The following is a 26,630-nucleotide window of genomic DNA, read 5'->3' on the forward strand; positions in this document are numbered from 1 at the left end:
ACCGTCAAATCAGATCTGACTGGTACAGGAGGAGATTGTCCCTCCTTCCCCGGCAGAGCATCTGGTGGATTCGAACCATGCACCTCTGGAACGTTCCGTATTTTTGCGATTGGCACAGGACAGAGCAGCGTTTAAGGCTGCTGTACATAGGGTCGCTATGAGTCTCAAGAGACTTGACGGCACATAACAACCACCACCACCACTGGGATTGCAATGAAGCTTTTTGCCACTAGGCCACCAGAGTTCTTTTGTCTTCGTATTTTTTTTTTAGTTTGTTTATTGGCTTCTTATTTCTGAGTTTGTTTGGGGGGTTTTGGTAACTTTAAAATATGATTTTAGTGAAAATTTGCAGCACATACCTTTTCTTTTTCTTCTTAGATCCAGCCAGATGGCACAACCCTGCAGTACAACCCCTATTCTTGGAATATGGTACAGTCACAGCTGTGGGTCCTGTGGGGTGGCTGAGGGTCTAGGGGCTCGGATGGGGTGAAGGACGTCTCCAGTCCTTTCTTCCTCCCCTCTAGATTGCCAACATGCTGTACCTCGAGTCCCCAGCGGGAGTGGGCTTCTCTTACTCGGATGACAAGTATTATATGACCAATGACACTGACGTGAGTGGAACCCACCTTCTGTCCCAACCGTCTTGTCTTTTCACAAGCTGGACAGATGAGAAACCGTTTTGGGCTCTGCCACAAGCCGTGTGGTGTGGAGTCACTTCCTCTTGCACTGAGTGAGCTAATCTCTTTATCTCTGAAGTTCTTTCCAGCTTGGATATCAACTTCTTGATTCCCTTTCCCAGGTCGCCCAGAGCAATTATGAAGCCCTTAAGGATTTCTTCCAGCTCTTTCCAGAATACAAGGACAACAAGCTTTTCCTGACCGGAGAGAGCTATGCCGGTGTCTACATTCCCACCCTGGCTGTTTTGGTCATGCAAGACCCCAGCATGAACCTACAGGTGTGGGGAGGGGCGGGGCCGGGGAGCAGCTGTGATCGGGCCTTTGCAGTTAGAAAAGTCACACCCCCACTTCCAGCCTAATCTTCATAACACCCTTTACCACTAGCTGACTTCTCTGCATGAATGCCTTCTACAACAGGAAGCTCACTACCACTTGTGGGGCCCACAGTTCTATTTTTTTTACACTGAGTAATGTCACTCTTGCCTCAAACCACCCTGAGCTTTAGCTTCCAGATTGCCAAAGGTCTGGGTGTAGGTCTGGGGAGGCTCCTTCCCCCGCTTCCAGATGGGCTGAATGCCGCTGGCTATTTCACAGGGGCTGGCCATCGGCAATGGACTCTCCTCCTATGAGCAGAATGACAACTCCCTGGTCTATTTCGCCTACTACCATGGTCTCCTGGGGAACAGGTATTGGACAGAGGCAGTTAGGCAATCTCCAGGGTGGGGCAGTCACGAGCTCACAGGTCTCCTCTCCAGATCTCTGTTACCCCAGGATCTTGCCCTGGTTTATGAGGAGGAAGTGGGGGCTGGGGTTGCTGGAAGGTTTGGTGCTGAAATCCAATGGATAGAGATCAGAATTCATAGACAAAGGAGAACTGATGGGGAGAAAAACCAAACCAAACCAAACAACATAGTCCACCTCCATCAAGGTTGAGTTGGGATCAACATGATGTCTGTGAGTTTGACTGGGTCAGGAGGGCTGAAGGAGCCCTGGTGCCGCCGTGGTTAGGTTACCAGAAAGTAAGTGATTTGGAGCCATCAGCCACTCCATGAGAAAAAAGATATGACATTGTTCCCATAAATATTTACAGCCTTGGAAACCTTCTAGAGTGGTTCTGCTTTGTCCTATTGGATTGCTGAGTTGGAATCAATTTAAGGGAAGTGGGTTAATTTAGGTTTGGATGGAGAGCCGGCTGTGTAGCCTAAAGACAGCTCCTTGGAGCTACATTTGGTGCCTACATCCCATGCCCAGTGATACTGACTGCCTGGGATACTGGCCGTCTGGGATCAGGTCCCACCTGGGCTTAGAGGGAAGGGCTGGGATGTTCTCCTTTTCTGCCCACTCAGGCCCTAAGTACTTTTCACCTTCGTCACCCACAGGCTCTGGTCTTCCCTCCAGACCCATTGCTGCTCTCAAAACCAGTGTAACTTCTATGACAACAAAGACAAGGAATGCATAAACTATGTGAGATTCTGTGTCAGCCTTGCTGCCCCGTATCCTGGGCATGTGACCCCCATGTACTCCCTGGGGACTCTCTGTTCCCATCCCCCATGGCTTTTCTGTCCTGGTGCCCTCTGGGATACATGATATGTGCGTGCTCCTGGATGTGACTTTCTGGGTAAATCTTACAGCTCCTATGAGAGGGGGGAAAGGACTTCATACTCCCCAGACATCTGCCAGGTGCCAGGCACTGTGCTAAACTCTGTACATAATCTTCAGGATCTTCCTTCAAGGAAGAACAGAGTCCATTCCATGAGGAAACTGAAGCTAAGAATGCTGAAGTCACTTTCTTCAATTCCCAGAACTAGGAACTAGCGCTGTTGGGATTTGAACTGAGAACTGGCTCATTTCTTCTTTTGTGCCTCAGTTTCCCCTACATGTGAAAAAAGTGGAGGAAGTGGGAGGCAGTTGGGGGAGTACAAGCAAGCTGAGTTTTGGGGACAAGTTGATTGGGTCATGGAGGGGTCGGGATTAGAAAGAGATGGCAGCTCCAAGTGGTGTCATTGCAGCTCAACGAAGTGTCTAACATTGTGGGCAAGTCTGGCCTCAATATCTACAACCTGTACGCCCCCTGTGCCGGAGGAGTACCCGGCCACGTCAGGTAGGTCCTACCGTGTGCCCCTTGGGCCCACCCCAGCCACACCTAGAGGCTCGGACTCCTCATCCCAACCTCCACCACAGGAACGAAGAGAACACCGTCATCGTCCAGGATCTGGGCAACATCTTCACTCGCCTGCCATTCAGGCGGACGTGGCATCAGGCACTGCTGCGTTCTGGGGATAAGGTGCGCCTGGACCCCCCCTGCACCAACACCACAGCCGTCTCCAACTACCTCAATGACCCTTACGTGCGGAAGGCCCTGCACGTCCCCCAGCAGCTGCCCAAGTGGGACATGTGCAAGTGAGACTCTGGGACCACCGTGGGCTGGCAGAGGGCCTCAGCCTTAGAGGAATGCCAGGGATCCTCTGGCCAGTGTCTCTCTAAGGGGCACAGTGGGCATTGAAAGACATCTCAGGCCCCTGACCTGATTGGTATCTGGCCAGTTTGTTCTGACATGGCCATTCAGAGTTATTTCACATGTTGGCGACTCTGCTGTTTGGTAAATAGTGACGTCCCAAGTCCCATGCCAACACCATGCCCACATGTCCAGCTCTCCGTTGAGCCAGCAGGGAAAGAGCCACTCACATGTGCCCTAGGCAGAGTCCCCGCTGCTTCCCCAGCTATTGTGACAACTAGAAAATGTCTCTACACATTTCCAAGTGGGCGTGGGCCGAGGGTCTCCCCTCCAAACTCTAGCCGCACCCCACCCCCGCCCCCACCCGCCTCATACAGGAGTGTCACTGGGGAGGGGACTGAAGCCCAGCTGCCCACCGCCGAGGCCACAGCTAGGGAAAGGAGCCGTGGTTCAGTAGTTTGACTTTTCCCCCCCTGCTCTTCCTGGGGCCCTGCCCATGTGCTCCTGGCAGCTTCCTGGTGAATTTGCAGTACCGCCGCATCTACCAAACCATGAACGCCCAGTACCTCAAGCTGCTCAGCGCGCAGGTGAGTCGGGGAGCACCGCCGTTCACCAGCAGCCTCAGGACCTGGAGCAGCAGAGCAAGGCAGGCTTCCCTTGAGAGCTCCTCTTGGGGCAGCTGGGGATGCTGTGATCCCGAAAGGGGAGGCCACTTCCCCAGGGTCCTGGAATTGGTCGTGTCAGGATTTGAACTCAGGCTGTTCTCTGCTGGAGGACCTTGAGGATTCTGCATTACCCAGGGAGTCTTCAGGGTGAAGAAAGCCAGTTGGCTTGTATTCCATGGACAAATGGAGGCCCAGGGGGACACAGACCCTGTCTGAGGTCATATAAGAGGTACAGACAGAGTCAGGTTAGACACAGGGTCTGTGTAGCACAGTGGTTAAGAGCAGGGGCTCTGGAGTCAGATTGCCTGGACACAAGTCCCGTTCTTAGCCACAGGAGCCCAGGTAAGTTTCTTAATTGTCTTGAGCCTCAGTATCACCATCTAAAAACTGAGGATGATAATAATGGTACCTGACTTCCTAGGTAAAACATCTACTGGAGAACTAGACAGATAGGAAGCAGAAAACATGAGCATTTCTGATTGGTGCTGTTTAGCTGGGTCCCTTAAATCCTCTCAGGGGAAAGATTTTAACTGGGGAAGGCTTGAGTCTGGGCTTGTTGAAGGACCCTGTAAGTTCCTTTTGTCCTGCCCCAGAAATACCGGATCCTGATCTACAATGGCGATGTGGACATGGCCTGCAATTTCATGGGGGATGAGTGGTTTGTGGATTCCCTGAATCAGAAGGTAAGGCGGAGAGGCTGGGGTAAGGGGTGCGGATAAGGGGGTTGGCTCTAACTAACAGAGGGGAAACCTGGAGAGCCATCCTGGCTCCTGAGGCCTGAGCTGCTGCAGGCTGATAGGACGTTTCCCCCGGGGGCAGGTGGAGGTACAGCGGCGGCCCTGGTTAGTGGGCTACGGGGAGAGCGGGGAGCAGGTTGCCGGCTTCGTGAAGGAGTTCTCCCACATTGCGTTCCTCACCATCAAGGTAGGACCTGGGCTGGCCATGGCCGACTGGGGCAAGAGGGCAGCGGCAGAACCCCCTCATCCTTTCCTCCAGCCTCCTCCTATCCGGCCCCTGTCAGGGCAGACTTGGGGGTACAGGTTCAAGGGCCTCGGAAAGGATGAGGGGAGCAGCTCATTGGTCAGAGGGATCCAGAAGGAAGAAGGCAGCGGGCGAGGGGCACTAAAGGTTGGGATGCTGGGGTCCAAACCTCCATAACCTTTTGCTCCTCAGGGCGCTGGACACATGGTCCCCACCGACAAGCCCCAAGCTGCCTTCACCATGTTCTCTCGCTTCCTGAACCATGAGCCATACTGATGACCTTGGGGACCAGCCTCCCACTGCCTGGTCCAGCCTTTCCCACCCCTCTCCTCCTAGGGAGGAGGGCCCCCTTTCTGCACACAGACCTGCCTGCCCCCAGGCCTGCCTGCCTTCCCAGACAAGCACAGAGCCTCGTGTAGACAAGCCACAGGGAGTTAGCACTTTATTCCCACTGCAGATCTTGCCTGGGGAGGGCTGGGCCCCTTCCCTGCTTAACAAATGCCTTCTTCTAATGCACTGATCCCACCCTGGGAACCCAGCTAAGCTCAGGAGAGCCCTAGGGGGAGGGGCGGGCAGACTAGATAATGGATGGATCAACTGTGATTATGGAATTAAATTGAAACAGTTTAAAACCTTGTCTCCTCCATGGCACCAGGGGCTTAAGGGGCCACTGCAGGCTGTTTGCCGTTCACAGGGGATGAACAGAGGGAACGGTGAGAGGGTCTGAGTCCTGGATGGACGTTCCCGGGGTAAAGTCAGAGGGTTCAGTCTGCTGCTGTGGAGGGTGGAGGGGCACTGGATGTTTGGGGGTCCCTGTCGTTGACAGGCCGATATTTTTCAATCACCTCACGCAGTCCCTTGGCAAAGTGGAGATCAGCCCCGATGGTGAGGAAGCCCTGTGCAGTGGACAGAGAGGGTGGTTTCATGAGCTCAGTCAGTTACTGAACACTGAGGGAGGGAGAAAGAGAGAGGGGTCCTTTGCCTGGAGGAATCACCATCTAGTAGGAGATGAAGCAGCTCAGTGGTGTGTGAAAAGTGCCAAAATAAAGGCTGAGGAAGCCTGTAGGGGTCACGGAGAGCTTCCTGCAAGAGGTGGCTCTGAGCAGAATGGTCAGCAGTGGCTTGGGGTGGAATCTGGGAAGTGTATTCCAAAGGAGGCAAGTGGTATGGGGTCAAGATGTGTGGGGCAGCCGAGAAGGCAGGAGCCACAGTTCAGGACCTGGAAAACGGTACCGGGGACCAAGGCAGGCTGGTTCCAGCCTCCTCCCATCCCACCCCCCACTCACCGCATGGTTCTTCACCTCCTCTTGAACAAAGTCGATGCCCTCAGGCAGCGGGATCTGCACCCCATGGTCCCAGGTCCGCTCTGTGGGTAGGGGTACGGAGCAGGAGGTTCAGTACATGCTAGCTGTACTCACCTTGACCTTCCCCTCCCTCCTCGCTCCCCAGCCCTACCTACCATTGAGCATTCGCATCACCCCCATGTTCAGCATAGCCTTCAGGGGGACTTGCAAAGGAATCAGCTGCGAAGAAGAAGGGTGACGTCAGCGCAGGAAGTAGAGGCTGGGGTGGGCTTAGCTGCCACCCTCCCCGTCCCCTACTCACTGCCAATGATTCAAATGCAGACTGGTTCGAGTAGATTCGAAACCTGCAGGAGATAAGTGGTGCCCAGGGGGTTCACCTCTGCACACGCCCCTTTCTCAGGCCACCCATGCCCACCTGCCACGGGCCCTAGTGCCCACCAGAGATGTCCCACCTACACACCTTCAAGGTGATTTCCACTTTCCAGGGGTGAATATTTCTCTTTGGACTTTTGTTTTAAATTAGTCCATATTTGTTTGTCTTTATAGACTTCTTTTTTAAGCTACTATTTATTGAGCACTTCTTAGACTTCTACTGGAAGTTTTGTTTGTGTTGTTTATTTTTAACTTTGCAAAACATGGGGCTCTGGTGGCCTAGTGGCAAGAAGCTGCGCAGCAGTCTCAAAGGCATGAGGTTTGAATCCACCAGACGTTCTGCTGGAGAAGGAATTCACCTACTGTGCCATTCGACGGTACACAACAAGAAAGGGGGGGAATGGGGTGTTTACTCTTTGTTGGACAGAGACGTGAGCATGTTACAAAAGTTAAGTATTTTTTTTTCCCTTGTGTACCATCAAATCAGATCAAATTGGCACAGGAGAAGATTGCCCCTCCTTCTCCAGCAGAGCATCTGTCTGGTGGATTCGAACCGTGCATCTTTAAGATCGCAGCACAGCTTCTCATCACTAGGCCACCTATTTTATTTTCATTCTACTTTTTTATTTTATTCTTTTTTGTGTGTACCGTCAAATCAGATCTGACTGGTACAGGAGGAGATTGTTCCTTCTCCAGCAGAGAATCTGGTGAATTTGAACCGCATACCTCTGGGATTGCAGTGCAGCTTCTTGCCACTAGGCCACCAGAGCTCACCTAGGCCATCTATTTAAAAACATCAATTGACTTATTCATCGTAACAACCATAAGAAGGAAGTGCTATTGGGGCGCTCTGGTGGCCTAGTGGTAAGGAGCTGCAACTACAAGCCCAAAGCAGCACGGTTCAAATCCACCAGATCCTCTGCTGCGGAAGGAGGGACAATCTCCTCCTGTACCAGTCAGATCTGATTTGACAATAATACACTCATACAAAAATATTAAAATAAAAATTTAAAAAAAAGAAGGAAGTGCTATTATGATCAGTACTTTACAGATAAAGAAAATGAAGCCTAGAGAGGTTCAATCATTCACCTAAGGTCACACGGCTCAGGTGACAGAACTTGCTCCTTGCATGTAGGCTCGCTCGTTACCACTGCTCTGCAGTGTTTCACTCCCCAGAAATGCTGTCCAAGGGCACTGGCTGTGGAATGTTCGGGTTCTGCACTCTACAATATGGTGCCACTACTTGGTTTGAATCCACCGAAGGTGCCTGGAGAGACAAGCCCAGCAATCTATAGCTGAGAAAATCATGCTCCTCTAGACACATGTGGGGTTAGGAGTCAGAGTCGACTCGATGGCAATTGATGTGGTTTCGTTTTCAGCCACGTGTGGTTATGAAGCATTTCAAGCATGGCCAGTGTGTTGGCGGACTATTTAATCTTAATAGTGGCTAATGTTTACCATACTGGGCAGCACGGCCCCAGAGAGTAGGTGTTATGTGTACCTGTATTTAACAGATGAAGAAATTAGGCTTAGGTAGATCATGTGACTTGCCTCAAGGTCCCTAAGCTGCTAAACTGTGCTGAGGTTTCTGCCCCATTTCCTCACAGACACTACATAGTCGTGGGCCTGTCATTTGACCTCAGGGAGCCAGCTTGCTCCTGGGACACCTGCACTGACTGCCCTCAGAGTTGTGAGAGAATGCAGGGACGTTCTGCTGTCATCAAGCACTATGCTTGCAGTGATGGCATTCCGTGACTATTCTGAAGGCACAGAGGCCGGAGGACCAGGGCTTGCCCAGAGCCATTGGGCATCTGCGTACTTGCTCAGGTCCAGCTTCGTGCACAGCGCCTTCCCCCGGAGTGCCATCTTGGCGCTGAGCCGCACATCCTGTGGGCAAACGGGGAGAGGGTTACTGACCAGAGGGGTGCACAGCTCACTCCTCCCAGACTCTGGGCTGCCCCCGCTCTGGCGGCCGCACCATGATCATGCTGGTCATCAGGACTTCGGGCTGGTCAGGTGGAACCAGGGCGATGGTGAGACTGGCAGTGACAGAGATGGTGGTGCCCGAGGGTTTGATGGTGCAGCGTGGAGGCGCCGTGACGCGCAGCTCCAGCTTCAGCGGAGAATCGATGACTGCTGGGTTCTGAGGGTGAGAAGGACGAGTTAGATCCCAGACCTGCTCCCTCATGAGTCCCCAGGAGGGGGCGCGACACAGACTTTGCCCTCTGGGCACCCAGGGTCTGCCAAATACGCATTCTAGTCTGACTTCCATCATCTTCCCAGAGCTGCAATCCCGAGCCTTTGTCCTCATCGTAGAACTTCTAGGAATGCCTCCCTCCTATTTGCTTTCTTACATTCTTGTTTTGTCCCCCCAAATGCAAGCTGGGATTTGTACTGTATCAACCTGATTTCCTAAACGTTATACATGGATTTTTGTTAATATTATTGAGTTGATTGAAAACGATTACAGCACAAACCCTGTATGTCAGAAATTGAAATAATAAGCATATATTTTGCTTCCTTACTAATTTCATATATAAGTACCCTGGGATGAAAAGAAAAGGCAAGTATCCCCACCTCCTTCTATCATTCAACAGGGGCAAGTGAGGTTCATGTCATGATACACCTAGGCTGAGGGTTGTTCTGACTCCTGAACCCAGTCCTGTCTCACCACTTGCTGTGGAAGCTTTCTTACATTCTTGCCATTTGAAATTCTTTAAACAAGAAGCCTCAATAACTCACCTATTACCATTGAATCAGTACCGCTGGATTGGAATTGACCCATCACTGACTCCCCAGTGGGTTTTCAGAGACAGTAAATTGTGCAGGTATTGGAGGTAGTAGGTGTGTCCGAGACAATGAGGTTGGCTCACGATAGAGCAGGGTGCAGAGCTGTTGTCCATAGGGTCGCTATGAGTCACAAGCGACCCAATGGCACGTAACAACAATGAATTGTAGGGGAAGTGATTGCCCATCTTTCTCCTGTGGAACAGCTGGTGGATTAGAACCGCAAGCCTTCAGGATTGCAGCACAGCGTCTTACCACCAGTGCCACCAGAGCTCCCTAGAAGCATTACGAGAATCCTAATAGCTGATGTTGACCAAATGTTTACCTGTCACCAGGCATGATTCTAAAATATCACAGGTGTCAGCTCTCCCAGATTACACAATCGACTGTGAAGCAGGCACAGTGATTATCCCCATTTGACAGAGTTTTGGCACAGAGATTAAAGAGCTTGTCCAAAGATGGGTAGTTAGGAACATCAGAGCTGGGATTCCAATCCAGGCAATCTGGCAACAGAGTGCAAGCATTAATCACTTGGTCAAAAGTTTCTTGACGATGATTATGATGATGGTAATAACATCAGCTCAAGTTTATTGGGCATGAACTCTGTGTCAGGTGCTCTGTAGCAGAACTCACTCTGTTCTAATTGCTTGACATATGTTGATTTAATCCTCATCGCAACTCCGTGGGTTGTATGCTGGAGAGTGGAAAGCCAGGGGCATTCAAACCCAGACTCCTAAACCAGGTTCAAATCCCAGAGCCAACACAGACTTGGAAACAGCTTAGTGTGAGGAGACTCGATCATGGCCCCGAGGCCAAGCCCTCTTTCTACTCCCTGGTTGCTTCTGGGGCTGGTCCCTGACCCCTCACTGGGTGATGACCTGAGGACACCTGGGGGTCTAGGTGGCACGTGCCACACCTTGCCCTGAGCGTGTCTCTACCTCCCACCAGTGCTCACCAGAAGGACGATGCTCCCAATATAGGAGGCCCGCAGCAGCATGTCCAGATCGTGGGGCACCTGGACAGGGGAGGGTGAATGAGGTTACCTGCAGCTCTGTCATAGGCCCTTTCTTGACCTACCCCGCCTTCTTACATGGATCCTGTTGTACCTTGTCCCCCTCCAGTGACAGCCGCAGTGTCCCCGCCCGGAAGTAGCTCTCCATGGCTGTGTCAAAGAAAAACTCGGAGAAGGCCACATACACCATCCGCTCCTCCTCCTGCAGCTGGGGTTCCACTGCCCTGTTGGGCATGGTCCAGTTCCTGTCGGCCAAAGGGAAGAAGGCCCCCTGGAGTTGGGGGTCATGGTCATGGTACACCAGCTCAGGGCACAGAATGACAGCAGGTGGCTCCCAGGTGTCGCGGGAGAGTGTGAGGGGTTGAACCCAAGTGCTACCTTTGAGGGACTCACAAGCACATCTCTTAAAAGGGCATTGAAAAAAGGGAGCTCTGGTGGCCTAGTGGCAAGAAGCTGCACTGCAATCCCAGAGGTACTCAGTTTGAATTCACCAGATGCTCTGCTGGAGAAGGAGGGGCAATCTCTTCCTGTACCTGTCAGATCCAATTTGATGGTACACACACAGTAAAAAAAAAAAGGCACTGAAAAAAGGGCACCTGGGCTGCCATAAGGATCTCATTGCACTGGTGGGGGATCCCGTACCACTGATGGGGGATCCCATCCTGCTGGTGAGGGATCAGGACAGATTTCACAGAAGAGGCGGCCTCCTGAAAGCTGGGTGGCAAGGGTAATAATAATAAGCGCTGTTTATTGTTACTAGTTGCCATGAAATTGATCCCAACTCAGAGAGACATGACAGAACAAAATTATGCCCAGTCCTAGGCCATACCCCTGACTGGTTACGAACTGGACTGTCGAGTTCCATAAGGTTTTCATCTGCTGAGTTTAGAAGCAGATCTCCAGGCCTTTCTTCCTAGTCTTAGTCCGAAAGCACTGCTGAAACCGTCTTAGCATCATACACCATCAGGTGGGGGCTGCACATGATGAAGATTACCCAGAGATTGAGCCTGGGTCTCCCTCAGCACCGAACCATATTTACTTCATTACCATATTGCCTCATATTTATTGTGTATGGAGTAATTGTTACAGGATTGTTAGAGTAATTGCTTAATCCCTTTACAATGATCAATTCCTTTAGCCTATATGACTAATCTACAAATAGACTTATCCGGAAACAAGGGAGCCTTTGTGGTGCAATGGTTAAGTGCCCAGCTGTCAACTTAAAGGACACACCCAGAGATGCCAAAGGAGAAGGGTTTGGCAATCTGCTTCGACAAAGATTATAGGCTCAAAAACCCTGGGGGAGGGGCAGTTCTGCCTTGTCACATAGGGTCACTAGGAGTCAGAATTGACTCAATGACTGACACCTAATAGCAGCATTAAGCAAAAGGTGCTGAAAGATCAAACCCAGACTTGAACCCAGAATTCTGTCTCCAACATTTATGCTCTGAAACTGCTACAGGCTGATTTCAGAGCTATTGACGATTCCATTCCAGGCCATGGCAAGAAAGCTAATATTGCAGGAGAGTGGATCACACAACATTTTTGGTTTCTCGGTGCTTAAAAAACCCAACAACCATGCTTACATTATACTATAGTCTACGTCAGATCTGATTTGACGGTACACGCACAAAATATAATAAAATAAATTTAAAATTCCCAAAATGTGACAAAGAGATAACAAAATGAGAAGATGATATGACAAAATGGTTGGGAAGATGGTGTGGATAGAGTTGCTGGGTGCAGAGTTACTGCAGACCTTCAGTTCTTAAAAAAATAAATAAAATAAAAATTCATTACCTGCAAGGGATGATAAAGCACAGAGCAATAAAATGAGAGGCCCCTGGACATGCCATGAGGAGGAGGGCTGGAGAGCGCTCGTGAGCGAAGCTGGCCACACACCGGCTGTGTGGTGCGGGCCAAGTGATTTCACTTCTCCGAACAAATCCCACATCTCTAAAATGGGGATCTGTTAGTACCTGACTTGGGGCTGTGGGATAATGAGCTGAGCTGACGTGCATAGAATTTTCTGTCCAACTCTTTCATGGGGGATTGGAAAAGGACTGAAAACCGAATGAATAAAGGCGTATTTGCTGGAAAGAAAAGCTTCTGAGAAACAGAGCACAGTTTAAAAGGTTGAGCCAGATAAGATTAAGAAGGCTGGAATGCCCGACCAGAGAGACTGCAGCTAATTCTCTGAGCAAAGGGAGATACCGCATTCTGATGGAGTAGCCTCATTGGAGAAAAAGCCAAAAAGAGGAAGAGGCAAGAGGGAATCTGGTTAGGAGGTCAGAGGTCAGAGTTTGGTTAGGAGGTTGGAAGTCACAGCAGATTATCTGCCAGCTCACCCGGAATTCCATGTCCAGATTGCTGGCAGAGGCCACAGGATCCTTCAAGAGGGAGTAGTCAATGCCAATGAGCTCATCCACAGGGCTGCGCACTGGGGAAAGAGCGAGTCCCTCAATGCTGTGTGACCTCTGGGAAGACGCTTAGCCTCTCTGAGCTTCAGTGCCTCATCCACACAATGGTGATAAGTGTCTATCCGTCACAGGGCGGTTATGGGGATTAATTTTAAATGTAAAGCACTTATGCACATCCATGTTTATTGCGGCTTTGTTCATAATAGCAAAATGCTGGAAACAACCCAAGTGCCCACCAACAAACGAATGGATAGAGAAGCTGTGGTATATTCACACAATGGAATATTACGCTGCATTGAAAAACAAGGAACTCATGCAATATTATTCAAAATGGGTGAGCCTGGAGGACATTATGCTGAGTGAAATATCTCAGTCACAAAAGAACATATACTGCATAGTGTCACTGTTGTAGAACGGGACTGACATCAGGGTTGGGGTGAGACTGAGAAAAACTGGATAAATGGATTATGCATACTGCATTGAAACAGATGAGGGAGAGAACAGTTTAAAAGTGATATATGTAGAAAAAAAAAAGCGATATATGATTAGGTATTATGGTCATGACAGGAGTCCAGAATGAAGACTGCATAGTGGAGTGGACTCGGGGAGGGATTGTATACTAATGAAATAATTTTTCTTTTACTTTTCAAAAAGAAGAGCAAACTGGGGTGGGAGAGGAGTGGGCAGGGAGAAAAATGCAACAATGAATGAATGGAAATCCAAAGTCTCTGTAAACGTTCATTAAAATTAATAAAATTGTTTTTTAAAAAGCGTAAAGCACTTAGTGCCTGGTTTGCAGTAAACGCTCAACAATGGTAGCTTCCTTTAGGACGGTTGCAATTTTTACATATAAAACTGCCAAGGATTCCCTTTTCTCATTGTCAATTCCCCTGCCTACCTTCCCTTTTCTGCTTGTGTGGGGTGTGATGGGACATGATTTCAACCCTATAACAGAGATCATTGCTTAAAAGAAAGGAATTCATATCATTTGAGCAACTATTAAGTGCCAGGTGATGCACACAGGGGTCCCCAATGGTCAGAAAGGACACACTGAAATGTCTTCGGTCAGTTAATCATCACAGTAGTCCTGGGAGAGGGGAAATTACAAGCTAGCCAAGGAAACCAAGGCTGCCAGAAATACTGACGTGAAGCCTCCCAGAAAGTACACAGCGAAGGCCAGATTGGAACCCACGTCTACCCCCAAAATACACGTATGTGATGTTGTAAGGAGGAACTAGTACTTGGGGAGGGAGATCATGCTTGGGAAGGGTGCAAGGGAGGTGGACCCTGCATGAGATGGATTGACTCAGTGACTGGGTAATGGGGGTGAGTGTGTCGGGGGTGATGAGGCTGACACAGGATAGAGCAGGGCTCAGGGCTGTTGCAAACAGAGTTGTTATGAGTCACAAATGACTTGGAGGCACTTAACAACAACAACAATATAATATGGCAGCTGTGCACTGAATTTCTGCTTGCGGTGTCTGTGCTACAGCAGGACTGAAGGACTAAGACACTAGGGCTGGTCACCAGAAGGGCTTGCAAGGAGGCCACTCTGAGGTTTTGCAGGACTGCAGGACTCCAGCCTTTCCCCCACCCCACTCCAGTCCCCAGCACCCCACTCACCAGGCACGGTGCCCAGGAGGGAGTTGAGCAGCACCAACCCTGCATGGTGGAGCACCGGGCAGATCTGGAAGGTGGGGCCAGAGTCAGGGCCTTCTGGGAGAGACCACGCCTATCCCGCTGCCCCCCTGCCTTGCGACTACCCTTACCTGCTGGTTGAGGAGGAAGCGCATCCCTGAGGTGATGAAGGAGGAGAGGAAGTCATACACTTTCCTGTGGGGAGACAAGGTGGGCCAGGTAAATGCAAACCCTCCTCCAAGCAGCCTTCCCAGGTCACTCCTCCGAACAATCCCTTCTTGGTCCCTCTCTCAAAGCTCTGATGATAAATGTCTTGCCCCTCCAGTGAGGCTCTGAGCTCCTTCAGGAACACTCAGGGTCTGGCATATACTTTGCTGAATAAGTAAAAATTGACATCAGATGATACCCCCCCCCATCTTCCAGGACCAGCACATCCTTTTCAGCCTGCTGCCCAAAAACTATGTCACTGTTTTTGTTATTTTTAACTCTACTCCCGTTGATTCGGACTTGTAGTGACCTTCGATTGGATGTTCAAGGTTGTAAATCTGTAAGGCAATCTGTAATTGCCTCAGCTTTCTCCTACAAACTGGCTGGTGGGTTTGAACTACCAACCTTTTAGTTACCAGTCCAGCAAGTAACACACTATGCCATGAAGGTTCCTTCATCATTATTTGGAACTGCCAATTTCTAAGAAACTCATGACATATTTAACAGTACACACACTAATCTTCACAATTACTCTAATTGGTTATCACTCTGATAAGCATTTGTTAGATGCCAGGTACTGTACTAAATATAGTTACATAGATCACCTCAACCTACCCTCACAATTACTTTCTAAAACGAGATCTATCTTATTGTCGCAGGGGGTTTTGGTGACATAGTCCACTGGAGTTGTGCTAAGCCATTGGCCAAGAAACCACCAACAGTTCTGAAGGAGAAAGATGGGCAGTCTCCTCCGCAGTGACTTACAACCCCAGAAACCCAAGGAGGGTCAGCTACAAGTTAGTTCTGACTAGACACGATTAGCAACTATTACACCCATTTCACAGCTGAAGAAATCGAGGCACAGAGCTTCAATGACTTGCAGGCAGGAAAATGGGGGAGCCAGGACTTGGACTCAGTTGGTCTGACCCCCAAGTTTGTGCACTCTGTATTACACTAGACACATGGGCTATGGGACTGGGAGGGAATAGGGGTTGGGGTTGAGGGTGGAGCTTACTTGAAGGTTCCTCCGAAGGCCGCGTGCATTTTGGAGATAGAGGCCTGGCAGGAGATGTTGGACAACTTGATCTGACCAGAAGGGTCCCGGGAGAGCTGCAGGGCAGTGTAGATGGACACGCCCTCGGCCGAGGCGTTAATGTAGCCCCCATCATAGCTGCCAATGAGTGTGAGATAAGCTCACTCCAGCAGGGAGCTTAACTGGTCTTCACAGGCTCCCTCTCCACCTCCGTGCTTATTACAATAAAGCTTCAGTCTCCCAGATATAAGAAACCCTCCAATCACTCCTTTTGTACAGAAGAAAAGGAGACCCTGTAAGGCCAAGCACCCCTTCTGGCCCAGCCCCTCCCCGTCTGGGGATCCTCACAAGAACCAGTAGAGCAGCTGTCTCCGGAAGCGCATCCCTAGGGAGGCGTTTGTGATCTGGAGGACCAGTTGCTGCTCCGGGTAGAAATGGAGCTCAGAGGAAGTCACCTGCAGCTCTGTGACCTTCACCCTGCAGGGGGACATTCTTGAGTCAGATCCAAGTTCAAGAGTCCTTCAAAAGAGCCTTAGGCTAGACCCTTCACCATCCTCCAGGGCCAAGTGGACTAGCCCAAAGATGGGAAGGTCATTTTCTCCTCTTCTGGTCTAAGCTGAAAAGTTGGTTGATGGAATGATTTTTTAAATAATTTTTAAAATTTTAATTGTGATTTTAATGAAAGTTTAGATTTTTCATTTATTCATCCTTGCACATTTTACCCCCTCCCTCGCCTTTCCCCCTTACCCTGTTCACTTTTTTTTTTTTAATATTCGTCTCATTTCCTCAGGCCCTTGTGCCTGATCCGGACTCAGACAGAGATTAGCTTGTCTTTACCCAGGCACTAAAGCTGAACTTTGCCCTATCTCTTGGAAGTCCTGTTGCTGGTACCCACTCCCATCTCACATCTTGGAGTTGCTTGATTGGTCCTTTTAACTGCCTCTTTGACTTCAAATCCACTATTTAAGTTTCATCCATCTTCCTAACCAAGCCTGAGGTCTTTATTTCTGACTGGGTGGGATCCTAGCTTACGTGCTGCTATGCCTCAATACTATTGGTCCTGCTTTATCCTTCTAACTCCCACACTTTATAGGTTACGCCCACCTGCTTAGTCCAAACTAAATGGGTAGGCTTGACGTTGCTCTCCTTGGCCTCATTCTATTCCTTTCTATATTTTTTATTCATTTAACGGTGGAGAATTGATGCCTTTGAGCTGTGGTGTTGGAGAAGAGTGTTGAATGTACCATGGACTGATAGGAGAACAAACAGGTTCACCCTAGAGAGAGTTAAAACAGGCTGCTCCTTGGAGGCAAGATTCTGAAGCTTTGTCTGACATACTTTGGACATGTTGCAAGAAGGAACCAGTCCTTGGAGAGGGACAGCGCAGGAGAGGAAGACCCTCGATGGGATGGATTGATTGATTCAGTGACTGGGATTATCGTGTTAGTGTGTCGGAGATAATGAGATTGGCACGGGATAGAGCAGGAATTAGGTCTTTTGTATATAGGGTCACTATGAGTCGCAAGCGACTCGGCGGTACATAACAACAAAAGTGGTGCTGGAGAAGAGTGTTGAATATCCATGGACTGATAAGAGAACAAACAGGTCTGTCCTAGAGAGGGTGAAACCGGTCTGCTCCCTGGAGGCAAGGATTCTTCTGACATGCTTTGGGCATGTTGCAAGGAGGAACCATTCCTTGGAGAGGGACATCATATTTGGGAGAGTGGAGGGACAGCGCAAGAGAGGAAGACCCTCGATGAGAGGGATCGAGTCAGTGATAGCAGTAATAGGAGTAGGTGTGTCAGAGACAGTGAGGTTGGCACAGGATTAGGGCTCTTGTACATAGAGTCGCAGGATACTCAGGCCCCGCCTTCCCGTCCAGGCCCCGCCCCGGGCCCCTCACTCACTCGGAGATGTTGTAATAGAACTGTCCCTCGCGGCCCCGAAGGTCTGGAATCATCATGGTCTCCAGCTCGTGCTCCAGGAAGCGCAGCCCCTCCTGCTTCACTGAGGCAGCAGCCGGACCCTTAGGGCCGGCACCCCCGCCGGCCAGCGCCAGCCCCCTGACCCCTGTCCTCTCGACCTCACCCAGCCCCCTGGCCCCTGTCCTCTCGGCCCAGCCCCCCTGACCCCCAGTCCCCTCGGCCTCACCCAGCCCCCTGTCCCCCTGTCCCCTCGGCCTCACCCAGCCCCCTGTCCCCCTGTCCCCTCGGCCTCACCCAGCTCCAGCGCCTTGGAGGTGACTCGGATCTTGCAGCCCGGGAGCTCCGCGTGTGCGCCTGCCAGCAGCGCTAGGAAGAGGGCCCCGAAAAGGGCCATGGCGAGCAGGCCTGGGGCGGGGGTCGCGCGAGTCAGGAGGGCGGCTGAAGCCCACCCCTCTCACCCCTCGGGCGTCCCACCCGGAGGGGCTGGCCCAGATCCGTAGTCTGGAGAGAACTCTCCGGGAAACTTGTCAGTAATAGCATTGCCTCCATTTGGCAGAGGGGAAACTGAGGCTCGGAGAGGCGTGGATACACTGGAGGATCCGGGGAAGGGCGTCCCCGGGTCCCTTGTGCAACCGCCGCGTGACGGGTCTGGACCTCCGGGAAACCAGCCCCCCCCATCTTTCCCTTCCTTTTAGCTCAGGGCGGGCGCGCGCTTGCACGTTGCCGTGGCAACCGCTGCACGCGCATTCCTGGGGGGCAGCTCGCGGTCTCCCAGGCCCTGCTCGGGGGCAGCTGAGCGGGCAGCCCCCGGGGCTCCAGGGAGGCCCGGCTCCCTCGGGTCCTAAACCCTACCTGCAGGCTTCTACCGGGTGCCCCCAAGGCAGCGCCCACCCTCACCATACCCTGATTCAGTAGGCCACGCGGCTGCAGCTCGCTGAGGGTCCGGGGTTGCGGGGGGATAGGGGAAGGTAGAGATGCACCTCCACTCTCCGAGTCGGGGTGCAGGGGGGGTCGACGTGATCACGTGGGCGGCTGCAGCGCGGGGATCTGGCCGGCGGGGTCTGGCAGGCTCTGAGCTCCCAGCGCCCTTATAAAGTCTAGCCTCCCTAGCCCCCCTTCTTGCTCCCTTACTCCCCTCCTCCCTCGGGGGCTGGGAGGGGAGAGGGCGGGACGCTGGCAGCCAGGAGGGGTGGGGGGAGGACTGTGCAGAGCCGGCCCAAGACAAGCCCGGCCGAGGTCGAGACAAGTGGGGGACTGGAGCAGGGCGAGAGAGAGAGGAAGTGTAGGAGCGGTCCCTCGCCTCAACAATCGCAGTTTTGCTGGGCCCTTCGTTCAAATCTTAACTTCCCTCCCCACTGAGGACTCAGTTTCCTTGGCAAGCAAAAGGTACTAGTGATAGGGACTGCCTCTTAGGCCTTTATAGCAGCCCAGAGCAAAGCGCAAAGTCACTAAGGCGCTGTTTTCCCCCTTCCCTTAACCCACAGTGTGGGCTGAGGCCTTCCGCTGTCTTTGTTGTTACCTGGGACCTTAAGGGGCTCTCTCGCCTCGATTCAAGTTTGTACTGCAACCCAGGAGGTGAAAAACTATGGTGCAGGGACCAGGGACAGCTGAAGAGGATATTTGGAGTTGCCCCAGGGCTTCTGGATTCTTCTGGTGTACTGTTGGTTCTAGATGCTTGACCATTTCTTTTCATCACTGTCTACAGTATTCCAGGCTTCTAGGACAGGACCCAGGTAGGACTTTTTTAATTGTCAACGGATAAGGGAAAGAGGAAGCCATAATGGACTATGTCCATTGAGCACCAAGCTCTCCGCTGGACAGTTGTGTGTGGTTGAGTCAGACCCACCCATGGCTGACCCTCGAGCAGGATTGCAGGACAGCTTCTTACCACTAGGCCTTCAGAACTCTCTTACTGGGGTAGGGTGACCAAGTGACTCATCCTGGTTTGGCAAGAACTTTCCTATTTTAAAACCCTCTCAGACTCAGCAAATCATCTGGTCACCAGGACATCTGGTCACATTAAGAGCGAGGTTAATTCACTCAACCTTCTTAACCCCAAACCAAACTTGTCACCATTGAGTTGATTCTGATTCAGTGTCCTCTGTTGTTGTTGTTGTTGTTATGTGCTGTCAAGTAATATACACAACAGCTCAAACCCTGCCCTGCCCTGAGCCAGTCACACTGGCTCTGACACATCCACCCCCATTGCCCCAGTTACTGTATCAATCCATCTCATCTGGGGTCTTCCTTTCCTGCACTATCCATCCACCCTTCTGAGCATGATGTCTTTGTCCAAGGACCGTTCCCTTCTGGCCACGTGCCCAAAGTATGTGAGACAGAGCTTCAAAATCCAAGCCTGCAAGGAGAAACAGTTTAACGTTTTCCAAGGCAGGTCTATTTGTTTTCTTGGTGGTCCATGGTATGTTCAATACTCTTCTCCAGCACCACAACTCAAAGGCATCAGTGTCATTTGAGACACGGAAAACTGCACTGTAGAGTTTCAAGATTGTGAATCTTTATGGAAACAGACTACTGCAACTTTCTACTGACAAATGGTTGGTTAGCAGCAGCTGAGCATTTGAACCACCAGGGTCTTAAGCCTTAAGAAACTCAAACCAGGGGAGCTCTGGTGGCCTAGTGGCAAGGAGCTGCAACTACAATTCCAGAGGCAAACGGTTGGAATCCACCAGATGCTCTGCTGGGGAAGGAGGGACAATCTCCTCCTGTACCAGTCAGATCTGATTTGATGGTACACACACACAAAAATAATAAAATTAAAAAAAAAAAGAAACTCAAACCAAACCTCATCAGGCCATTCTAAACCAAAGAGACTCAATGAGACCTCTGTGAAGTCATTGCTACTATGAACCTCGTTAGCTGGACTCTTCTTGGGAAACCAATAGACTATTCATGAAAGAATGGAAAGTGAGGTTATTTTATTTTATTGAAAGTAAATTTTTGTAACTTATTAGCAAAATGCTTGGCTTCTTGTGTTTGACAGGCCAGGGTTCAAATCCTGTGTTACCAATTCTTAAGTATGTAACTCTGAACAGGTTACTGGAGCTTCAGATCTTCATCCTAAAAGAGAAACAAAATTTAAGGTTATTGGAAGAATAACTGGGATTGTTCAGGTAATATACATTTTGTTGTTGTTGATTGCCTTCGAGTTGAGCACAACTCATAGTGACCCTATGAACAAAAGGCCTGACGCCTTTTTATAACTGTCATCATTTATCAAAGTTCATAGAGTTTCCAGAGGCATGTTTTTTAGGAAGTGGATGCCACTCCTGACTCCAAAATATACATGAGAGTAGTAATTATTTTGGAATTCCCATTCTTCCCAATGTTGTTCATAATCAGTTTTGATCCACAGTTGAATGCCTTTGTATAAGTCAATGAAACACAGGTAAACATTGTTCTAGGATTGTCTCCTTTCATCCAAGATTGATCTGATGTTGGCAATGATATTCCACATTCCCATGGTCTCTTCTGGAGTCTACATGAATTTCTGGACAGTGAGGAAGGTAGAGGAAAGGATTGATGCACTTGAATTATGGTGTTGAAGAACCACTGACCATACTGTGAAGAACAAATCAACCTGACTTGGGAGAAGCACACCAGAGTGCTCCTTGCAAGAGAGAATGGCAAGCTTTTGCCTTCCTTTGGAGGGACCACCTTTTAGAGAAGGGCATCATGCTTGGTAAACAGAGGGTCAGTATGCACACTCGTGTTTATTGAGGCTTTGTTCACAATAGCAAAGAGCTGGAAACAACCTAAGTGCCCATCAACAAATTAAAGGATAGAGAAGCTCTGGTATATTCACATAATGTAATATTAGGCAGCATTGAAAAACAAGGAATTCAAGAAATACTATTCAAAATGGGTGACCCTGGAGGACATTATGCTGAGTGAAATATCTTAGTCACAAAAGTACAAATATCGCATAGGGCCACTGTTGTAAAACAGGATTGACATTGGGGTTGAGGGAAGACAGAAAAGGAGGGGAAGAATATTATAGCAATATAGCATTGAAACAGATGAGGGAAAGAACTGTTTGAAAGGGATATATGATTGGGTATTATTGTCATGACAGGAGTCCAGAGTGAAGGCTGCACAATGGAGTGAACTTGGGGGAGGGATTGCATAACAATGAAAGAGTTTTTCTTTCTTTCTTTTCAAGCAGAAGAGTGAATTGGGGGCATGGGGAGAGGGAGAAAAGTGCAACAATGAATGACTGGAAACCCTAAGCCTTTGTAAACTTACATTAAAATGAATTAAAACAAAAAAACACAACCCAAAAACAAAAACAGAGGGTCAGCAAAAAGAGGAAGACCCTCAAGGAGATGAAGTGCCATTGTGGCTACAACAGTGAGCTCAAACCAAGCTGAGACTATGAAGATGGTACAGGATTGGACAGTGTTTTGTTCTGATGGGAATAAGGTCGCTATGAGTTGGAACAGATTTAGCTACGTCTAACCGCAACTTGTTATGTGCTAAACATGATACATCTCCGAGTCTGTACTTGACTCGACGGCACCTAACAACAGCCACTCTCACTGCCATCGAGTTGATTGTGACTCAGTACCCAATAGTTGACGGTTTATTATGACGGTTTATTATTACGGCTTGTTAAATGAGTCAGTGAAACAGAGGAAGACTATCAACAAGTTGAATTGGCACGGTGGCTTCCACAATGGGCTCAGACAGAGCGACAGTTGTGAAGATGATACAGGACTGGGTAGCGTTTGCTGTGCGTGGGGCTCTGTGAGTCAGAACCGATGGGGACAGCAGCCTGATGACCAGGGACACAGACTACAAAGAAGTAAGGCCAAACTGGTGTCAGAGGGGAACAAAGAAAGTGCTAATAGCCGCTGGGGGAGGAAGTGCTAAAGTGCTGACCTGCTATTTCTTTGAACTCCAGTAACCCCCTGGGCCCTGCCCAACACCTGGTGACCATTCTTTCATTCTCAGTAACTCCAGTGCAAACTCATCTCTGTCATCTTTTGTGCAGACTCATCTCGTCCTCTGGAATCCACTGTCCCACAACAAGGCAAGTGGGTTTTAAATTCATGTCATCTCAGGCCAGTGGTTTAACCTCTCTGACCCTTGGGTTTCCTTATCTTTCAAACAAGAATCTTAAAGAACGTCCTTGGTAGGATTGCTTGTGAGGATTAAATGACTTAATGTGTTTCAAAGGTTTAATAAGCACCTGGCTTTTTCGTAAGGGCTCAAGGTAGCCATCTACAATTGCTAGTGTCATCACGCCACCATCTAGGGGTTCCATCACGCTGGGAATGAAGTCCTGCCCCATGGCCTGCTTTCCACTGGCAGCCCTGGTGGCATAGTGCATAGGAGTAGTGCTGCTAACCCAAAGGCCAAGTGCCTCTGGCAGTTCGAATCCACCAGAGGCTCAGATAGCGAAAAAGGAACTTTCTTTCCCCCTTTGTCTCACAGCCTCAGGAACCCAGTGGAGGGTCCACTACAAGTTGGTTCAGACTGGGCGGCAGCGAGGCAGAAAGTCCTGGTTTACAGGCACGTGCCAGGGCCTTTCCCACCAGGACAGCCCATGTCCACGCTGCTCCAGCCACACTGACTTTTTCTCTGCCTTCAGCATGAAGTTCTTGCTCATGAACAAACTCCTTTGCCATTGCTGTTCCCTCTGCCTGGAAGGCGTTTCCACTTGGCAGATGGCAATGAGCGACAGTCTTGCATGGGCAGTCTCCACCTGTGTGATTTACAGCCTCTGAAAATCTGCTCGAGAGCCAGCTGTGAGTTGGCTCTGACATGATGGCAGTGAATTAAATTTGAGTTGATTCTTTTCCATGGCAAGTTCCCTGTCACGCCAATCTCAGCTTACATGCTACTTCTTTTTATTTTATTTTAGTTTTAATTTATTTCATTATATATGTGTGTGTGTGTGTGTGTGTGTGTGTGTACCATCAAATTGGATCTGACTGGTACAGGAGGAGATTGGCCCTCCTCCTCCAGCAGAGAATCTGGTGGATTTGAACTGCATACCCCTGGGATTACAGTGCAGCTTCTTGCCACTTGGCCACCAGAGCTCCCATAAATGCTCCTTCTTCAGAAAGGCTCTCCCTGCTGACCCATCAGTTACTCTCAATCACATCAGCACAGTTGATTTTCTTTGTAGTTTTTATTGCTACATAAGATTTTTTTTGCTTTTGTTTGTTTATTGTCCATCTCCGTAAGAGCAGGATTTTGTTCACTGTTACTTCAGTGCCTAAAATAGTACCTGGCACAGATTGAGAACAGAATAATAATAATAATATGCAGAGTAATTGGACAGTTCTTGCATGGCTCCAGGGAGCAATCAAGACCCTATTTCTCTGTCTTTCGTGTCAGTGATGATGAGGATGGCACAGGATACGGCAGGGTTCAGGTCGCTCTGACTGCTTGTCAGGTCACTATGACTAGAATTCATGGCACCTAACAACAGCAACAACGCCTTAGCAGCTGCAGTCCAGCTGGCTCCAAGCACAGCCCGGAGCTGGGTTGGGAAGTCCCCAGGCAGCGGGCTTGCTCACCCAGCCTGCCCTGCTCCATCACATGGGTTTCCCCTTCTTCCTAAAGTTTGTTTCTTGATGCTGGGGGACGCACAGCCCAGCACAAGCTTGGCAGAGTCCCCAGCCCTCTTTACTGGGCTTAAGGGATCAAAGGAGCAGAATCTTCCTCACTTTTCCTTCTGGTTTTGAAAAGGCAAGAAGACCACACAAAGGGAGCAGAAAGGAACATTTCCAACTCCTAGGAATGCTCGACCCAGCACGTAAATCAACAGAAGCAGGTTAGCCAAGTTAAGTGGTTCGGCTCCAGGCAGACATGATTCAAATACAGCTGCCTTTTTCTTTTTTTTTAAGAGCAAAGGCCAGCAATTTTATTTTTCCCCTTAAAAGGCCAGACAGAAATTATTTTAGGCTTTCCCAGTCAACACACAGCTGTTCAAATCCCACTGTAGCTCATATACAGCCATATTGTTGTTAGGTGCCAAATATTAGCTCCCTTGGATCCATTAACATCCAAATTCAATCCACTGCTGCTGGGTTTAATTCTAATAGTGATCCTGTTGTTGTTGCTGTTGTGTACCATCCAGTTAGAACTGACCTGTAGCTGACTCTCCAGAGGGTTTTCAGAGGCAGTTAATTACATGGGAGGAAATTGCCCATCCTTCTCCCCTAGAGCAGCTGGTGGTCTTGAACCTCATGCCTTCAGGACTACTGCAGTGCAGTTTATTGCCACTAGGCCACCAGAGCTCCCTAATAGTGATCCTACAGGACAGAGCAGACTGCCCTGTAAGGATTCCAAGGCTGTGATCTTGCTGGGTTCAAACCACTGACCTTTCAGTTATCAACCCAATGCTTAACCCATGGCATCACGACAGCTCCTAAGTCAGCATCATCAGTCCCATTTTACAGATGAGGAAACTGAGGCTGGAGAAGTTATGTAATGAGCTCACTCACTCTAGAGAACTCTAGTGGTTTAGTGGCAAAGAATTGCACTGCCAAACCAAAGGCGCACAGTTCAAATTCACCAGCTGCTCCACGGGTGAAAGACGGGCAATCTCCTTTGTGTGATTTACTGCCTCTGCAAACTTGCTTGAGGGTCAGCAACAAGTCAGTTCTACTTCGATGGCACCTGATGGTGACTCTGCAGGAGCTCAGGGAAACTGAGGTGCAGCCGGAGGAAGTCATTGGTCCAAGTAAGTAAACACAAGTGCCACAGACCACAGGACACCACGCTGGATTTCTGCCCAAGACGTCCACATGCGTGCTCTGATTCCCTCCTCCCTCTCTTCTGTCCACAGCAGTGCTTTCTTTGGATCCCTACATAGCTTGGAGAAGCTGCATCAATCCACCCCTCCCCCTAAACATTCTCCCATCCTCACACCCACCAAGCTGCCCTGCAGGAAACGGCCCCCCTCCCTCACACTGTGCCTGCACTGACAGGCACTCTTGTTTATGCTCCTGCATGGTCAGCGTGGGTGTGCATGGGAACCTGTGAAAGGGATCCAGTTGGAATGAGGAGGAGAACAGATGTCTGACTAGGGTTCTTGATCGTATCTCTGCGAACAGGCCAGGCACCACGTGTTTCCAGAATACAGCTGGGAAGGAGAATCCCCTGGGGCCCATGGTTCACCAGATGGGGAGCAGAGAAAGAAAAGACTGAGGCTTTCTGGGTTCAGCCAAGGCAGAGCCTTTCTGTGACCTCTGTAACTTAGATGATGGGTCTTTTGCTTTCTCCTTGTTTCCATTTCCTCCTTAGAGATCAGTTCCTTGTTCTGGGGAAAGGACTGGTCCTTGAAGACCCTTCCAGGTTTGATATTAAAAGATTCTAAGGTTCATCTCAGGGAGTTACTCCCCCACCTCCAGGGTCCTTGGCACCCTAGGTCTCATGCCTCTTCATCCATCTGGAATGTTGACCTCAAACAACTCACTCTTCTCTGATTCCTCCTCTTGAAGCCCCGTCCTCCTCTCCATGGTCTGTGCTTCCTTCCAGCCTGCTGGTTGACCATGACTCACTCAGCTTCTATCTCTCAACTGCCCTTTATGTTTCATTAGTAATGAGATCTTTATGTGGTCTCATTACTGCCTGTGCTTTCGTTAATTACCCAGATGGACTTGTCTTGCGGAAGGGATGGAGAATTGTCAGGATTGCTTTCTAGATGTTTGGGGTTCATAGTCAGTAATAAATAGCAAAGGAATTGGAGAGAGAGGGCAAGAGGTAGCAGACTTTTCTTTAGATAGTAACAATGGACGGCTATCTTAAACCAAGAAGCTATCAAATGAAGAGAACAAAGGGATGCTGCATGGTTTAAGATTAGAGAATGTGTGTGTTGGGCTTCTATCTTTTCACCTTGCCTATTCAATCTATATGTTGTTGTTATGGGTCATTGAGTTGCATGAGACCCGTAGCAACCCTGTGTACAGCCTGCCCTGACCTCAGCCAGTTTCACTGACTCTGACACACCGAGCCCCATTGTCTCAGTTACTGTATCAATCCGTCTCCTCCAGGGTCTTCCTCTCCTGCACTGTCCCTCCACCTTTCTAAGCACGATGTCCTTCTCCTAGGATCAGTCCCTCCTCGCAGTGTGCCCAGAGTACGTGAGACAGCTTCAAGATCTTAGCCTCCAAGGAGAAAC

The 26,630-nt window shown here is 49.7% G+C and overlaps 2 protein-coding genes across 3 annotated transcripts in view; one reads left to right on the forward strand and one right to left on the reverse strand.

The window, feature by feature from the left end:
• The window catches only part of CTSA (cathepsin A), a 6,305-nt gene extending 1,251 nt beyond the window's left edge, over positions 1-5,054 (forward strand). The window contains exons 4-14 of one of the 2 annotated variants that reach the window (XM_006881583.1): positions 379-429; positions 525-611; positions 800-955; positions 1,272-1,363; positions 2,057-2,141; positions 2,687-2,778; positions 2,859-3,077; positions 3,644-3,719; positions 4,391-4,480; positions 4,617-4,721; positions 4,971-5,054. In XM_006881583.1, the coding sequence (XP_006881645.1) occupies positions 379-429; positions 525-611; positions 800-955; positions 1,272-1,363; positions 2,057-2,141; positions 2,687-2,778; positions 2,859-3,077; positions 3,644-3,719; positions 4,391-4,480; positions 4,617-4,721; positions 4,971-5,054 (1,137 nt within the window). The remainder of the gene's footprint in view (positions 1-378; positions 430-524; positions 612-799; positions 956-1,271; positions 1,364-2,056; positions 2,142-2,686; positions 2,779-2,858; positions 3,078-3,643; positions 3,720-4,390; positions 4,481-4,616; positions 4,722-4,970) is intronic. The other variant, XM_006881584.1, reaches the window with a different exon arrangement.
• A 488-nt stretch (positions 5,055-5,542) lies between these two features.
• Positions 5,543-17,888, reverse strand: PLTP (phospholipid transfer protein). Its single transcript, XM_006881739.1, has 15 exons — positions 17,771-17,888; positions 17,459-17,558; positions 15,900-16,028; positions 15,534-15,689; positions 14,443-14,506; positions 14,297-14,360; positions 12,602-12,693; positions 10,348-10,524; positions 10,197-10,256; positions 8,433-8,597; positions 8,274-8,341; positions 6,384-6,426; positions 6,238-6,301; positions 6,065-6,144; positions 5,543-5,674 (listed from the first exon to the last, which is right to left on the reverse strand). Exons 1-15 carry the CDS (start codon positions 17,868-17,870, stop codon positions 5,543-5,545), a joined length of 1,494 nt encoding a protein of 497 aa, XP_006881801.1. The 5' UTR covers positions 17,871-17,888.
• Positions 17,889-26,630: the final 8,742 nt, after the last annotated feature.

This window comes from Elephantulus edwardii, unplaced genomic scaffold (genome assembly GCF_000299155.1).
Source record: "Elephantulus edwardii isolate Elephantulus edwardi_28Jun2011 unplaced genomic scaffold, EleEdw1.0 scaffold00015, whole genome shotgun sequence".
In the NCBI taxonomy this organism is placed as follows: Eukaryota; Metazoa; Chordata; class Mammalia; order Macroscelidea; family Macroscelididae; genus Elephantulus; species Elephantulus edwardii.

Excerpts from the sequence above, each read along its gene's own strand:
- PLTP (XM_006881739.1), bottom strand. The coding sequence starts at position 17,870 with ATGGCCCTTTTCGGGGCCCTCTTCCTAGCGCTGCTGGCAGGCGCACAC. Across the intron at positions 10,525-12,601 it reads ATCTGGACATGGAATTCCGG|GGGGCCTTCTTCCCTTTGGC; the intron begins GTGAGCTGGCAG and ends CCCCAACTCCAG. Across the intron at positions 8,598-10,196 it reads TTGGGAGCATCGTCCTTCTG|AACCCAGCAGTCATCGATTC; the intron begins GTGAGCACTGGT and ends TCTCACCCTCAG.